Source organism: Miniopterus natalensis, chromosome 20 (assembly GCF_054644295.1).
Source record: "Miniopterus natalensis isolate mMinNat1 chromosome 20, mMinNat1.hap1, whole genome shotgun sequence".
Lineage (NCBI taxonomy): Eukaryota > Metazoa > Chordata > Mammalia > Chiroptera > Miniopteridae > Miniopterus > Miniopterus natalensis.
In genome coordinates, this window is record NC_142100.1 from 8,715,184 (window position 1) to 8,732,447 (window position 17,264).

The 17,264-nt window shown below is 39.1% G+C and overlaps 1 protein-coding gene across 3 annotated transcripts in view; it reads left to right on the forward strand.

Annotated features, from left to right (window-relative positions):
- Nucleotides 1-17,264, forward strand: part of ARHGAP32 (Rho GTPase activating protein 32) — a 215,422-nt gene that overhangs the window by 173,023 nt on the left and 25,135 nt on the right. For all 3 annotated transcript variants that reach the window (XM_087828834.1, XM_016204467.2, XM_016204465.2), the window contains one exon: nucleotides 12,841-12,990. In XM_087828834.1, the coding sequence (XP_087684960.1) occupies nucleotides 12,841-12,990 (150 nt within the window). The remainder of the gene's footprint in view (nucleotides 1-12,840; nucleotides 12,991-17,264) is intronic.

Below are 17,264 nucleotides of genomic sequence, written 5' to 3' on the forward strand. Positions count from 1 at the left end.
TCAGTAGCAGGAGATTTTGGCAAGATGACCCCCCCCCCCCCCCCGACTATCTGAAATCTGACAGCTCCTACGTGTGTGACCCTGGCAGCCCCCCCCCCCCCCCCCCCCCGGAGGCCCTGCCTGCCTGTTCTCTAGGATGGGAATGACATTAGAATCAGCTGCACAGGGTTGTGATGAAGACGACTTGTAAAGTGCATAGAATTAATGTCTGGCACGTTATGTGTTTAGTAAACACAAGTTTCTCAAGGTGGGTTTTCATTGGTATTAGTAAAAAGTCATTTCGAACAGAAAATAGGTCAATCTTCCAATTCATTTATTTCCTCAAATAATCCTAGTAGGGTTAACACAGTACAGCACTGTAGTATAAATACTGAATCTCATCATTACTTAGATGAGTAAAGTTACAATTTTAACATCTGGTCAGTGTGTAAAGGGGCAGCCCATACTCAGGAAAATTAGTTTAATTCTAGATTTCCAATTCTGAAAAAAACTTTGTCCCCCCTAAGAGATGCTTAAGAGATTGTTGCCTCTCAGGATTTTCACACAGAGGCAGTGGAAATTGATACTTTTTTAAACATGTTATTAGAACAACAACCGCAGCTTATTATCGGCAGAGATATTAAAGGGTATGTTTTCTTAGTGTTGCTGCCAGTTGAAGGCTTCAGCCTTTCGCTGGCAATACTTCCTGCAGGATCAATTACTTCTCTTATTTATTTGAGCCTTAAGTACCATCATTTCTATTGGATACACCGCATCCTATCTAGAGAGCAAATACAGGCAGCCGAGTAGTAACGTGTGGAAGGGATAAAACATAATTAAACATGAAGCTCGGCGGCGTTGGCTGAGCAGGGAGCGCTCACCTGAGGCCGTGGGTGGGGCTGTGCCGGAGGAGCCGGCTCTGCGGGTGGCAGCTCCGGCGGGCGGGCGTTTCCCTGAGACCCGAGCGGGCGGTGCCGAGGGCGGGCGGTGCTCCCCGCGGCCAGAGCTCTTCCCCCACACAGCCTGCCGGCCCCAGAGCCGGCGAGGAAACTGCCGGCGGGGCCTGAAGACAGCCGGAGCGCGAAGGTGCCCCGCGCTGGGAAAGGCCTGGGCCTCCGGGACCGTGACCCATGCTGTGCGCGTGTGCATGGACTGCAGAGCTGCTGTGTCCTGGGGGTGGCCTGCTGAGTGCAGTCATTCGCAGTCGCCTTACGTACTGATACCAAAACCCGCGCCACCGCCAAAGGTAAGGCTGTCTCAAGCAGTTACTCAGGCGCTGGCCTCCAGCCACGCCCCGAGTGTTTCACGGTGACTGTTTTGACGTTGTATTTGGGCCTGTGTCCTCAGTTGCTTTTGAGTGAATGGTTAATTTTTGGAGTGTCCAGGAATTATAACTGAGACTTAATGTTCGTGGAGAGATGATCACTTTTTGAAGTAGATTGTACCACATTGTATTGGGCAATGTATCTCTTTCCTAGTCAGGCATTACCCACTTTTCTGTTTGAAATCAGCCTATTTCTTAATGTTTTCTAGACCTTAGGTTAATGTACAGAAGTTTTCATGATTAAAAGAACCTGCCTGTGTTTCATAAGCCACCAGTATATGTCAGATTTGAATTTTTTTTCCTGGTGGGTTAGTATTTCCTAGGCAGCACTGATTTACTGAAAAGACCTTGGTGGACTGTTTAAAGAGGCTGTTCAAATTAGCAAAAGGAAGCAGCCCTCCTGCCCTTTTACCTTCAAGTAGTATGTGTGTTTTTCCTCATTGGCAGTAGTAAGGATAATAGGCTCCATCCATAAAATATTTGTGTTTGCTCTTTTTTTACCACTATGGTAGCAGTCAGTGTGTACATGGACCTTCGTTAGACCTGTCATTAAGCAGAATTTTCTGTGACTCACAGGTCATCAGCCCTGTTAAGAATTTGAGCATCTCCCCCCCCTCCCCCGGCCCAGGGATGTTCTACTGTTCAAAGATATCAATATTTTAATTTTCAAAACCATAAATAGGGGGATTTCAAATTTTAGAGCCCCTTTTCATTGTCAGCTTAAAACACACACACTTGTAGCTCACATGTTAATGGTGTGAGACCAGAACTCTCCTCTTTTGAAGTATTACGGAGTGCTACTGTATATGGTATTCTGCAGGAGGGAGCAGAAATCCGAGGTTTCTTAGGTTAACTTTGCATTTAAGACAGATCCAGGAGGAAGGACTAGAAAGTGACTCCCTGTGTGATCACCCCTCCTGCGTGATCTGGGCCCTGATTCAGGAGGTGCACCGAGATTCACTGAACCTGGTTTGGAAAGCCGACTAGGTTCCGGTTAGCTCTGTACATGGAGGATCCCAAAAGTAAAGAAAAATTACAGTAATAAAAATAACCCGTTTATTGACACTTACTGAGCTAGTTAGTGTTTGGTATATAAGTACTTTCATGAAAGCATTAGAGTAACCCTGAGTGAAGTGTGTTGTTATTGTCATTCTCAATGTGTATTTGAGGGAATTGAGAACTAAATAGGTAATTTGCTCAAGATCTTGCAAACTGGGAAGTGATCGGAGGGTGGACTCGAACTCTCAGGTCTGTCTTAGGAGCCTGTTTCCTTGTTCCCCATGCTCAAGGTCAGGTCTTTTTTAGGGCAAAACTCTAAGCTGTTTGCTTTAAGTAGAGTTTGCATCATCAGGTCAGTGCTCTCCAGACAGAAACTTTTCCCTCCAGCTCCTGAAAGAAAGAAAAAGAAAAGAAAAAACCCAACCCATAGAAACAAAAACAAAACCCACAGTGTTCTCCACCACACTCCACAGCTTGACAAAGTGCAGGAGACTATATAGCATCAAGGTGACTGTCTTTACATTTTAATCTAATAAAAAAATTTCCACACGAGAGTTTTCACACTGTTAAGATTAAGGTTCTGAATCTTCAGATTTCTAGAAATTCATGGAGCACTTTTGATAGTCTTCTAACCTTTGATGTCACTGAATTCCTGAGACTGTATAGTTTCTGTATTTTAATTTTTGTAAGAGAAAATAATATAAATTTCTTCCTTGTGATAGTACTAGCTTTTAAACTTTTATCAAACAGCACTAGTTCATCTTAGAAAAACAGGAACCCAGGTTACTTTAAAATCCTTGCTCTCATAGCCTGTGTAGCACACTCACCCCAGTGTGTCAGGGCCTGAGTATCAGGATTCATACCCACATCATGTTTCCTCCCACTCTCCTCTGCTCAAATGCAAATCTTTTTGTTCTGTATTTAGATGTGCAATTAGTCAGAGTCTTATATAACTGAGGTGGTAAAGTCACCAAGTTAGGTTTATTTTTTAACTTTCTAAAATTTTTTTACAAAGTTAAGGAACAAAACCAATCATTTATTATTTAAATTTTTAATTTAAATTTAAAAATAAAAATTAGTATCAGTTTTAGCAAGAAAAATGTATAGCTTATTTATATCTCCCTAAAAATCACACAAGTCAAATTTGAGCTTTCTTTGATATTTATTACTGAAGTTTGTAGCCCCTGGAAAAGTATTAACGTATAATGTAAATAAGTGTCTGTCTTAACCTGATGACCGCTTTCCCCGAGGAACTGTGATTTCCAGGCTCTAACATACCATGCCCTTTCTAGTTTATAACTTGATGTACTCTAGGAAGAGCAGCAGCAGGATACTGCTTTGGTTTCATTCTTCAGTAAGCGGGATAAAGATACATTTTTATTCCAAGACCCAAATATTTTAGTTAACCGCAAGCATGCTTGGCCACATGAGTGGTGCCGGATATTCTTTAGAAGCCATTTGTCGCTTGCTTTCCATGCCTTTTCCCAAGTGAATTGTGCTTCTCTCATCTGTGTCTGAAAGGTTCTTCTCTGAAATTCACTGCAGATTTATTTTTTTGTATCCCTGGTGTCATCCACTTGCATTCCACTTAGGAAGGGCTTTTGAAATGCCTCGTCTTCTCTCTCATGGGTACATGGGAGCCAGTTTGATTTATGTAACTGTTAGTAGCTTTCTAGTTTTTCAGTCAAGAGCCATTACTGTCATTGTTATTTTTAGTTTAGCACTGCTCGTACATGACATTTCTCAGATACCTGGTTTCCTCCCTTTGAGATTGGAATGTGCAGATATCAAACTGTTACGGCGTCCGCATACCAGCATCTCATCCCTGCCGGCCCCGGAGAGCTTTCCTGGTGGCCCTTGCAGCTGTTACACGCCTCAGTGAGAGAACTGTGCTTTTCCTCTTCCAAAACTGTTTATAATATATTGACTAAAATGATTATGTACTTTCTTCCATGGTAACTTCAGCAGTATATTAAGAATTAATACTCTAATTTACCTAAAGATTTTCTTGGATATCTTGAGCGGGTGAGAAGAGATGAAATCCAAGGCCGAAGCTGCTATGCTTTAAAAATTAGAAGTAAATGGGGGAGGGGGGAGGAGAACATCTGTAATACTTTCGACAGTAAAGCTGAATTTAAGGAAAAATATAGAAGTAAATCAGCAGTTCCTAGAGAGACAGTGAGGGCTTTGCATTTTGAGTATCGCCCTGAAAGAATACAAGTTTTCACAAGCCAGAACCTATAGATAATATTTACCTTTTAAATTTCTCTTACTAGAGTGCATTCTTAAACCTAGTTCAAAAACTAGTATCTATAAAGCACATGGCATTTTCTAATAAAACAGTATTATAAATGACCATTATACTGTTCACCAAGGTCTTCCTAGCAAATAAATCAAAGAAACAAACAGTAGTGTATTGTGTGGCATGGCCAACAGCTGCGCATGGCTTTAACAGGGAAAGAGAGTACGATTAGGCATTCAGTTCTGGAAATGGTATAAGCACGTTGTGTGAATTAGTTACAAAAGGACCCCTTACTACTGTTGTAAGTTTCCGTGGGGAAAAAAAGAAGTAATTTAATTTCAATTAACTTAATTTAAAAAGTGCCAAGCCTAATATACTATACATAAACAGTAACATTAACAATGATCTTTCGATCTTGAATTTTTATACCAGCCCTCTCCAAGGTGATTTAGAAAACCTAATTTATTGTTTTTGACACTGCTTGCCAGTGAAGTTTTAAATGGTGTCCTTTTTTCCTTCCTGATAAATTTTCCTAAAGCAAAGACATTTCCCATAGACTTTAGAACTTTCTGTGTTTTATACTTTGTCAGTGTTTCCTGATTCTTAGGTATTTCCACTGAAATCTAGAATTCTTAAATTACTTGGTTAAACTCTTTTTTCATATTATTAAACTGTGGTCTAAACTGGTTCATCACCTTGTCTAAAATCTTACAGCAAGTTTTTGGTACAATGAGGACTGAAACCCTATATCCATGTTTCACTTGCTTGTGCCTGACCAGTAACAGGCGTGATTGGACGGCCGCCGCCCATCGGACTACTGTGTCTGTTTTATTATTGGAAAGGTATCAAAGCTTTCAGTTATTAGGCCATTGCTTCAAGGATGTATTTCTAAATCTTCAAATAGAATTGCTGGTATTTTATGCTTACTAAATATTTTTACCACATACAAAAGCTATGTACAGTATTCAGATATTACAGGATAGTACCAGATTCACTAAAGAAAAGGGATTGAAATATGAGTGTTAAGTCATCTTGATAATTAGAGCTGAATAATTAGAGAAGAGAGGAAGGGTATAAAATGTCATTATTCTGATAACCTTTATTTCATTTAGAAGTCATTATCTGAATATAATGGGAGATTAATTAGATTTTATTTAATATACTGTTCTTATGACAGACTATTGTGGACTGCATTCTGGTGATCAGATACTGGTTTATATTTTGAATTTAAATCACTTAGACTGTGATGCTAACACAAACTGAGTTTAAATTAGTTAACCTATGTAAAGCACTGGCACTTAATAAGCACTCAATAAATGTAGGCTAAACTTTCATTATTGTTATGATGTTACTGTAGTTTCTAGATTTTCTTTCAATTTTTCTTGGATATCTGGTTTAGGATTCAGTTTTTCTCTCTCTTCCTCTTGCCTTCGTAAGACTGGGACCAAGCCAGGGGGGGTAGAGTCAGGGAGAGGGCAGATCTACAGAGATAAAAACAGAGTAGGTGATGGACTTCCTTGTGCATGTCCTGATTTCATCAAATGAAAACTTACTCTGGTTTGTAAGAAATTTCTTTACTCTGATTTGGAGGGTATTTTCTGTAAGACTAAAAAAACACATTATTGAAATTACTCAATTGTATTTTCAGTTATTGGCCTAAAGAACTTCCTTTATACCATTACTCACCCTCAAAGCTTTATTTATGTTAAAGCCCTTTTATATTATGAAAAAGGAAAAGTTACAAGAGGTTCCATATTTCAGTTACTGGAAAAAGTGTTTTTAGCTCAATTGTTTAGTTCATATGTTAGAATCTTGCTCAACTATCTAGAAATTTGTCTTTGAAAGATTTGTAGGGTTATTACCCTAGTGAATCATAGATTAATTTCTGAGTCCATTTATTTTTAAATAAAAGCTTTGTTGGGCCCTGGCTGGTATGGCTCCATTGGTTGGGTGTTATCCCGAGCACTGAAAGGTCGCGGTTGGATTCCGGGTCAGGGCACATGCCCAGGTCTCAGGCTCTATCCCCAGTAGGGGATCTCTCTTCTCCCTTTTTCTCTCTCCCTAAAAATTAATAAAAAAATTTTTAAAAGTACTCATTTGCATAAAAAAGACACTTTGTTGGTTTAGTTTAAACTTATTTGATATACTCAAAGCTATAAACTGAGTAAGAGTGATGGCACATTTTCCCAAGCAAGAGTGCCAACTAAACTGGTTCAGAAGCTTGCCCAAAGATCCTCTCAGGACATACGACAATGCAGGCTAAAGATAAATTAACTTTTGTGTCTCTTGCCAATATTATTTTTAATAAATTTGAAAATGCTAAGTAACAGTTCACTTTAGCTGTTTACTTAAGACTGTCATGTAAGTCTGTGTCATAGTTCTTTGCTGCTATTTAGGGCATCAGCAACCTATTGCCGTTTTTTCTGTTTTTCCAACTCTTTGTTTCCACTTGTACCCTATAGATGTTTTTGTGATTGTGTTTCTTTACTAAAAGTCACTTCTAATATGCTTACAGTATTCCTATGTTTATTACAATTTCTCAGAGGGAGTTTTGCTGTGGCTTAAGGCTTTAGTTTTTTAATTTGCTACTTGCCTTCTCAAGTCTCTTCCACTCATTTATATCCCTGCAAAGGACACAGGGGGAGTAGGAGCAAAGGGCACTCATCATATAAGTATAAAAGCAAGACTTTTAATAGTGCATATAAATTTAGTTTTCCACATATAAAGCTTAAAAATTATGCAAGGCAAACTAAATGATCATCTAAATAGATGCAGCGAAATCATTTGCTAACAAGTTCAACACTTGTTCATGTTATATATCTTAGGAATTAGAACTAGGGAATTTCTTTAATATAGTTAAGATTTCCACTCCAAAACCTCAAGGAGATTTTATTCTTAGTAGCGAGACATAAGAAACAATCTATTTAAAGCCAGGGAACAGATAATCATTTATTGGAGGATTAATGAAATTAGACAAAAAGAAATAAAAGGATTAGAAAGGAAGAGACAATCTGTATTCTGTGTGAATGATTGTCTACAGATCCAGGAGTTTACAGTCAAATTATTAATAACAGAATTAAGCAGGGTTGCTGAATAAAAGATGAATAGCACAGTGACAGTAAAAGCACTTAACGTTTATTAAGCTTTTTCTGTCTAACACTGAGTGCCTTATACCCTATTTCATCCTCACGCCAATCCTGTTAGGTGGTTACCATTTTTCACATGTTCATAGGTGAGGAAAAGGAAGGACTGAGAGTTAGGTGCTTTGTTCACGGTCAGACAGCGGGAGGTCTCGGGCTGTGACCCCGGCGGTCTGACACACCCTGCTTGTTGTGTTTCTGTACACCAGTAATAAACGATTAGAAAACATAATTTAGAAAATAGTGCCATTTACAAAGGCAACAAAAATCATAAAGTTCCTAAGACTATAACAAAAGTATGTAAGGCCTTTATGGAAAAATACTAGAAAAATGTACTGCAGGGCATACAAGAATCTTAGATACGTGGAGAGATATACTGTGTTCAGGGATGGGAAAGCTCACTGTCGTGAAGAGGTCACTTCTCCAAAATAATCATAATTCAGGGCAGCTTTAGTCATATTCCCAAAAGTTTGTTTTTTAAAATAATTTGACAGGCTGATTCTAAAAATCATATGAAAGAGCAAAGGGCTAAAAATACAAAGGCAGTCTTTCCAGATATTAAGGCTTATAAAGTCTTAGAAATTGGGGAAGTGAGATATTGATGGACAGAGAAACTGGTAGAATTCCCTTACATACTGTCTGCGTTTTTCATATAAGAATCAATCTTACAAATCAGAGACAGACTTACTCAATGAAAGGTGATGGAACAATCGGTTATGTATAAGGAAGAAAAGTTATATGATTGTATGTCTACTTCACCCCAAACACTTTAAAAAGTTCAAAGTCAACTAAAAATTTTAAAAAACTTTAGGAAAAAAGGGGTTTATAGGTCAATATGTTTATGACCTTGGGTAAGGAAGGATATCTTAAAGCATGGGAACCTGTATTTTTGACATGCAAAATTTTATACAGTAAAAGGTAAGCCACAGACTGTGCGAAGGTATTTATAATGCGTATATTTGACAAAGGATTTGTTTACAGATGATATAAAGAATTTTTACCTCTTGTTAAGAAAAAGACAACCAAACAGTAAGGTGGGCAAGGGGTATGAACAGTAATTTCACTGAAGAGGAGAACTGAACGGCCAGTAAGCTTGTGAAACAATGTATAACTTCTTGGCAAGCGCAGAAATACATGCTGAAGAGAAATACAATTTCATACTAATCAGATTGGTAAAAATGAAGAAGTCTGACGGAGCTAAATAGGACAAGGAACGAAAAACATTCTATAGGAGTGCGTATTGGTGAGTCGTTTTAGAGAATATTTTTACAAAGTTGAAATTTGGTTGAAAATAGGCCCTGGCTGGGCAGCTCAGTTGGTTGTCCCGATACACCAAGGATGTGGGTTTGATCCCTGGTCAAGGCACATACAAGAATCAACCAGTGGTGCATAAATAAATGGGGTGACAAATCGATGTTTCTTTCTCTCTCCCTCTCCCTTCCTCCCTCTCTAAAATCAATCAATACATTAAATAAAAATAATAAAAATAAAAAAGAAATACGGTTCAAAGTAAAATACTCTACATCCCAACAATCTTCCTCCTGAATATGAATGCCAGAGTTCCCTCACTTGAGCCCAGCGAGCACTGAATGAGATTTTCCAATGCATTATTGATAGTAATAATAAAAACTTGGAAACTCTGAGTGGCAGTCAACAGGAGAATGGAAATATAAGTCGTGGTGTATATACTTAGAAGGGAATAGCTGTGTCTGGGTCACCTGTGTCTCAGGGCACCTCCACTCTGGCGGGGGATGTGGCAGTTGAGACAGGAGCTGAGTTTGCAGGGTAGGGCCCCCCCCCTGCTACCTGGTGTCCTGCGGCTCTGGCACTGCAGTGATGTGGCCAGGAGCCTGGAGATGCACCCTCACTGTGCTCCCAGGCTCTCCGGTGGTGTGAGCACCGCCATAACGGGGGGGAGAGCCTGACTGGGGCACTGCAGCTCCTGCCGCCTCTTTTACCCTCTGCCGAACTGGGCAGTGTTGTAGGGGCTGTGCCCGGCTTCCCGCTGCTACCATGTTGGCTGGGCTGTGGGTTCAGCCGAGGAGTCGGGAGTCAGGGCTGTGGGTTCTCTTCTGTCTCTGCCATCCTGCCTTCCCTACGCATGCCAACACGCCTGCCTTCAGGAATCTCCTCGCCGAGCGGGGACCTTTGTTGTGTTCTAAATGTCCTACTAGTTGTAGATAGACGGAGGCGGAGACGGATACAAAGGGGTCCTCTCTCTCTGCCCTGATGCTCAAAGTATTTCAAAGTATGCAACAGAGATTTAGAATTTGGGAGGTTATAAGAGACCCTTAAATACCATGTAGTCTAGTTGCCTCTACTTCTGTTCCCCTCTTTTAAATTTCCACCAAATGGTCGTTTAATCTGTGTTTGGAAACTTTGAGCAAAAGAAGGTTTTGTGTGCAGTTGTGAAAACCAGTCCACTGGACGTGCCACACGTCACACTCATCATTTATTGTATCCTGGGTTTAATCGGGACCACCTCTTCAGGTGTTAGCATCCCGCCTCTACGCTCAGTTCGTCTGACTCTGCATTTGTTCCAGGGCTTAGGACGTGATGCACGTAACCAAACAAACAATGCCGAGGCCATTAACTGGCACAAACCCTCTTCCTTCAGTGTCCTGAGAAGTTAACTCAAACCCAGACTTTTCTCAAACCAGTCTAGCAGATTTCTGAGCTCGAATTTAGAGAACTAGTTTAGGTAAAGTGTTATGAGAAGGTAAGAATTCTTTGGTTCTGCTAGAGAAACATTTTACTTGTGTAATTAAAAGCACACAGTGCCCCCCTTCTGCGTGTCAGAGTTCTCTGCGGCTTGAACGGCCTGTTTTCAGTGTCTCCCTGTAAACCGGTTATTGGTGTCATAAAGATTTGCCTTGGAGATACTGTGTGTCATACTGTTGAAGCTTTTAGCTGCTGGAAAGACTGGTTTGATTGGGTTTGTCTCATGTTTGAGAAAAGATTGCAGATGTAAAAATCTGTCCATCATGTCTAAATAATAAGGAAGTAGTTACCTTGTGGCACATGCTGCATTTTAATTGTAGAACAGGGAAATTGAATATAGAATGGTATGATTTGCCTTTGTGACAACTATTGTTTTGTGTTTTATTTTTATGTATTTTGTCTGTGGAAGTGCCATTGGTATCATTTTCACTCCTCTAATCCAGCATATTAGGTTGACCTTAACCTTAAGACGCTCACCCTGCATTGCACTGTTCCCCCGTTAAAATGTTTTCGTAAGCCCTTAACCGTCTCAAGCCGAATTCCCATTCTGCCTCTTTCCGTGGCAGTCTTATGGATAGTGTTTCCGACTTCTATTCCTCAAAAGAGAATTGTACTCACTGGTTCACTGGTACGGGGTAAGGCGGGGGTGGGAGGCCGCCTCGGGATCCCAGCCTGGCTCCTCCGGCGTGTCCTTAGGCACCAGGCCTCCGCTGGGCTCCACGCGCTTGCGCAGGTGGCTTGTTTCTAATTTAACTGTGATTTTGCGCTGGTCCTGGAGGGAGGTGAGTGTAACTACCACCTGCTTTGCCGCCATTTTCCCCGCTATAACTTTGTAGTTTTTTTAACTTTCTGACTTTTTTGTAGCAACTCTTAGCCTAAAACACAAACATTTTGCGCAGCTGTACAAGACTGTTCTCTTATCCCCTTATTCTATAGGCTTTTCTCTACTTTAAAATTTTTATTTATTTATTTTTTACTTTTTAAGCTCTTGTTAAAACGAAGACGGACACACACGTTACCCTGGGTTTACGCAGGGTCAGGGTCAGGGTCAGGGTCAGGGCCGGGCGTCAGTGTCGCTGGCTTCCTGCCCACACCTCGTGCCCCTGGCTGGGCTTCGGGGGCTGTCGTCCGGGACGACCGTGCCTTTGCCGGAATCCCTTCTTCAGGGCCGGCCTGCGCCCTTCTCGAGGAAGTGTCCCTCTTTTAAGACATACACCATGGTGGCTGGCTTTGTGTTTGTTTTCTGGGTTTTTTTCATCATAGATTTGGTTGTAAGCAGACAGCCGCTCAGCAAACGTCTCAGGAAACGTCTCAGTTTTGGGCAAACCGGTTACAGTGAATTCCTCCCGTACAGTTTATAGAAAAGAAGCTGATGTCTGCTCATGGTGTTTCCTATTAAATGAAAAGAAATGGGTGGCAGATGTCTGATCTGGAGTAACGCACTTAGCGATCCGCCTAGGACCCAAGTTAGTCTCGGCAACAGAATATCTCTAGGAGGCTTCATCGGTTCAGAGGATTTGAGGTCACTCGAGAATCTGCAGTAGGATTCAGTGAGACGCCCAGTCACCATCTGCACACCGAGGAGCGGGATTGAGGCCACGTGGCTTAGCCTTCTCTCCAGCAACTAATCTCTGAGCTTATGATATTTGTTGCAGGTTGAATTTTAGGGTAATTTACCCTGTAAGCTGCACCTAGGGATTTGTTTGCATTCAATTCTTTCACTGTTGTCTTTCTAATATATCAATCAGTGGAAATATTTTACTATGTGTTAATTTATTTCTCTGTTGCCTTGATCTATAAGGGGTTTAAGATTATATACTTAGTATACTCTAGATGAATGTTAATAGAAAGTCTAATGTTTTTCATGGGTATTTTGTATTTATATAGCAATTAGTTTGACACGCGTTTTCTATGTCATAATGGGATTGTCCTCTATATAAAATGAAAAAGGGAGTTGTTCTCTGTTTTAATTTTCAGATGATAAATGCCATGAAAATTTCTAACCACTAAGTAAAATATTTTAGAAATTGGCTAGAAAGGAAAACCACATTAACACCATTTAAGCCTCACTTGTTATGAAGATCTCCAAAGTAATATATTAGAGTGAAACTCAGGTACCAGTCATAACCCTGTAGCATCCGTAGGTATGCTTCGGGAAATGCATGGTTCATCATGCGTGATTTAGAAGTCACAGGGTACAGTACCTAAAATTGCTCACAATCCCATCAAATAAGATCCCAGGCTGGTGAGAAGAATGTGAAAAATGGTGATGTTATTTATAAATAACTGTTATCTACACTGCTGCTGAAAATTTCCTACAGAATATGAACTGTACTTTTAATAGGTTATTTTGCAGCCAGCCTGTCCAGATCTCTAAGTAAAAATGTAACCTCTCACTACAACTAAGATATTTTCTCTTTATCACTGTTTTTTAGTGTCTAAAAAGCACGGCAAGCTTATCACTTTCTTACGCACATTCATGAAGTCTCGTCCGACAAAACAGAAGCTGAAGCAGCGGGGGATCTTGAAAGAGAGGGTGTTTGGCTGTGACCTGGGGGAGCACCTTCTGAATTCTGGCTTTGAAGGTAAAAATAAAATTTATAATCTTATAATTTTAGTTTCTAACCTTTCCATATTGATTTGATTTTCTATAACCAGTTTTGCAATACATTAGGCAAGTAATACCTGTTCCATTTAAGTTCAGCAGCACGTATTGAACATTCCCAGGTCCTTACCGTAGTTCCGGGGATAGCTGAGAATAAGAGAGGGCTAAGCACGTACTTTGGATCAGAGATGCTTCGGATCTGTTTAGGAAGAGTAAGGCATTTGCATAAAGGGTGCAATAGCACAGTTAGTTTGCATTATTTTTATATCTGTCCAGATGGCTTTCTAAGGCAGCTTTCCCCTCCCACATTTTATTCTAAAATATTTCTCTTTCGAAAAATTTAGCCATAGGTTTGAGGCTATAAAATACCAAGACCAGTCTCCCAACTTCTATAGCTAAAAATTTTAATTCCTTTCTCTGTAAATCAAATTCTAACTCAAGAACTTAGTGGTTGGATAAATGGATGGAAGGGAATGAATGGCTAAGAAGAAAAGAAAAAAAATGAGGTTTCCCTTTTTTTTAAAAAAAAATCACACTTTCCTCTACTGGTTCTTACAAAGATGATAGAATATTAAAGAACTACCGGAAGTATCTACAATGTTGATAAGTACCAGAAATAGATGATTTGTGAAATTCTAAATCCTGATGGGAAATACCCATTGTACTTCCTAAGACGATTGATGAAAACTAGTGTACATACCAATAAATATCAAGTTCAAATCAAATCCTTACTCATTGCTTAAAGAATAGCAGTATACTTGTAATACAAATATTATGCAAACCATACCATGTTTCTTGAGAGAAAACAATAAAAGGTGTTATTACCAAACTAATGCCAATTTATTACAGTTTAAAAAAAAAAAAAAGACAAAAACCCTGAGAATTATTTTTGCAACTAGTTAAGTAAAACATGGGAAAATAAGCCAATGAGAGTATCAAAGAGCATTGTAAGGGGAAAGATCAGTGATCGGATAGGAGACATACAGCTTTACCAGATATTCAGAACTGGAATGTTGTTAGTGTAGGGAATGAGCTATGGATAAAACTTAGAAAGCTTAAAAGGGGTCCTAACCGCACACAATTCCACCATTATAAAATATGAGAGGAGGGGTACTTATTAAGTATAGTTTGAGGTAATGAAATAGGAATTTTGAAAAAAATTCACTTTATCACACTAAAAATCCAAATGTATGAATAAGTTAACTATTTTAAGCTCATAGAAATGCTAATATGTTATGATTTTGTTTTGAGATCAAAGAGGAATAATAGCTTTCTCACTTAAAAAAATATAAAGGCAAGGGTAGTCTCAAATACATAATTTACATATAATGAAAATATCAGAGGTAATGGAAAGGTACCATAGACAGGGAAAACAATCCATTTTTGGATATAATGAAATGATTCTAATAAAGTGTATACAAATATCATTCAGATTTGTGAGAAAATTAAGCCCTAGGTAGGAGAATGAAGAAAAGATAAAAACAAATATTTTCACAGTGAGTTAGATAGTAAACAAAATACAGAAAAGTGTGTAAGCTCATTCGTAATCATGGAAATGTATCTTTAAGCAATTTTGAGATACCATTTTATATTGATAAACATCATTAATATAGTAAAGCTGCTTTTCTAAGTTATGGTCATATTAACCATAATCAAATAGCTATATATTTCTCTAGCAAAATGGTTTTTTGGGGGGAAGAACAAAGAATTGCAATTTGGGACATGTGGTCTAATTGGGAAACATGCCCAAGTCCAGAGCTAAAAAGCAGAAGACTGCTTCTCTCATGGACGTGGGTGGGGCTGTTGGAAACCTGGTGTCCCCTGGAGGAAGCCGAAAGTACGAAGCATAGTGACTCTTCATTGGCTGAGCCGTGACTGGGAAAGGAGGGGTCTTTCCTTCCTCCTGCTGAGGTAGGAAAGTATCATTTCCTGTGATTTAAAAAAAAAAATCACTTTCTGTTGGAGGCACAAGGTGTGTTTCTTCCTGTTGGGGCCAGCAGCGTGTGTGAAGTGACAGGTGCGTAAGAGTTCTCTCCTCTAGCCTCCTGACTTTGTTCTAAACGAGAGTTCTGTAAATTAATTTTCACAATAGCCAATACCATTAGAAATAGCAACAGTTTCATCAATAGACAAAAATTGTTGGTTTCAGGTAGCTCAGTGAATTAATTTTTTGAAAAGCATTTTGGTACTTCCTAGCAAGAGATTTCTCAGTGTTCTTTTATGTAGGAGCTCCCTTTAGGGATTTATCCTAAGGTTGTATTTCAATAGAAACAAAAATGTTCATTATAGCATTATGTATGAGAGCAAAAAAACTGAGCACTCACTTTTAGGGAAATTGCTCCGTAAATTAAGAAGCTGTTAAAATTGTGAATTTGAATACAGTGTGGACATTTGAAAAATGTTATATATAAACAGTAAATTTACCTTTTTGCAAGTATGGATACTTAGGTGATATATAAAAAGAATTTAATTATGATGCAGTATTGTAGAGACTTTGTGACTTTTTTTCTTAGTTTCCTGCTTTTTTAATTAAAAAGAAGAAAAAATATTAGATGAATATTAGAAATTAATTTAATAGTCCTGGAAGAGACCTCTCTGCTAAGGCTGATTCAGGAGCGAAAGGCTGTTCAAGTGATTAGAAAAACAAGAGAGAAAAAGTTAATTTGCAACATTAGAGTGCAGTTGTAATTTGATAAATCTTGAGGACTGAGGTCAGATACATTCTAGTTGCCATATTAAAATAATTTCCTCTTTATTGGGGGTGATTAAATTAATAAATATTCATATGAAGAATATCATTTGAATATTCAGATAAGACTAAATTACACAAAAAGGGAAACCTTTGAAGTTTATCAATTAAAATTTTAATTAGAAAAGAAAATGGTTTTTAATATTAAATTGATTTATTAGTTTGTCTTTTTTATTTAATAAATAAATGATGAATTAAAGATTTCTAAAATTTTGAGACTTTGTGTATACTGTAGATAGTCTATAGCTAGTCATACCGGGGGGGGGTGGTGGTGGTGGTGTGTGTGTGGGTGTGTGTGTGTGTGTGTGTGTGTGTAGAGACTGTTTCAAAGTCTAAATTAAAACAAATACAATTGAATACATATTATATATAAATATTTAAAGTCTAAGTGAACACAATTCCTGAGGAGGAGGAATGCTATACTGGTATTTTATATGTATAATAGTGAGGAGAGAGGAGGTGTAAATATGGATAGTCTATAATGCGTATAACCATTCCCCCTCGTGACCAACCTGTCTTAGCTGGGACTTTAACATAAATACGTAGGTATATAAAACAGATTTCGCGCCAGGTTTTCCTAAGAGGGAGCCCGTATCAGCACGGTGTTTGGCTCCGTGACTCATTCTCTGAACTGTGTTCCTGAGGATGACCAGCTATAAAGAGTGATTACCCTGTCGACACCCTCTGAGCCTTTGAGCGCCTCCCTGTGGGATCAAGAGGAAAACCTGCCCCAACTCCCCTCACGGAGTTCTAAGAGCTCAACCGGCGGCCCGGAGCCGCTCGGGCGGCCTCACAGCCTCAGCCGCCCAAACCACAGCCACCGCAACGGACTTACTTAAAGGTTGATCACGGTTATTTACAGAAGCTCCCCACGGTGCCTTTTTTGGATGGATCAAACTAATTTGCCATTTACTTGGGCACCCTTGATTATAGAGTCAGATGTGTTTTGTTTTTTCCCTTTTGTGTGTCTCCGTTTTTCTGCCTTGCGTGAGTGTGATCATTAACACGAGGGGTTATTTTCCACCTCGCGTGCCATGATCACCAGCTTTCACACATCCATTCAGCACGGTTTAGTTGTGCTTAGAGGTTTCTGCCGTGTTTTCATTCTTTGTAAGTATGATAGGAGAGGATGGATGCCAAGACTTAAAAAAACAAACAAACAGGCTTTAATAACCACAGTGTTCACGCATTCCGTAACTCTGATAAAATCTATTCTAGTGGAACAAAGTGTTTTCAGACGTCATCGATTTTTTTATGGGACTTGTTTTATTTGTTGCATATATCCGAGACTGAATTTCCTTAAAATGAAATTTCAAATGAGATTGCTTTTTTAAAAAAAGTGAGAACTTTGTAGGAAATTAGGTAAAATTGCATTTAGCACAAAATATAAAAAATATTTTAAAACTCTAAGTGAGGAAAGTCTGTAGCCTGAACTTATTTCTGTAGTTAAAAAAACATTCGGGGATTTTATAGTCAGAGCACACCGGAAAAAAAACAAGGCCCAA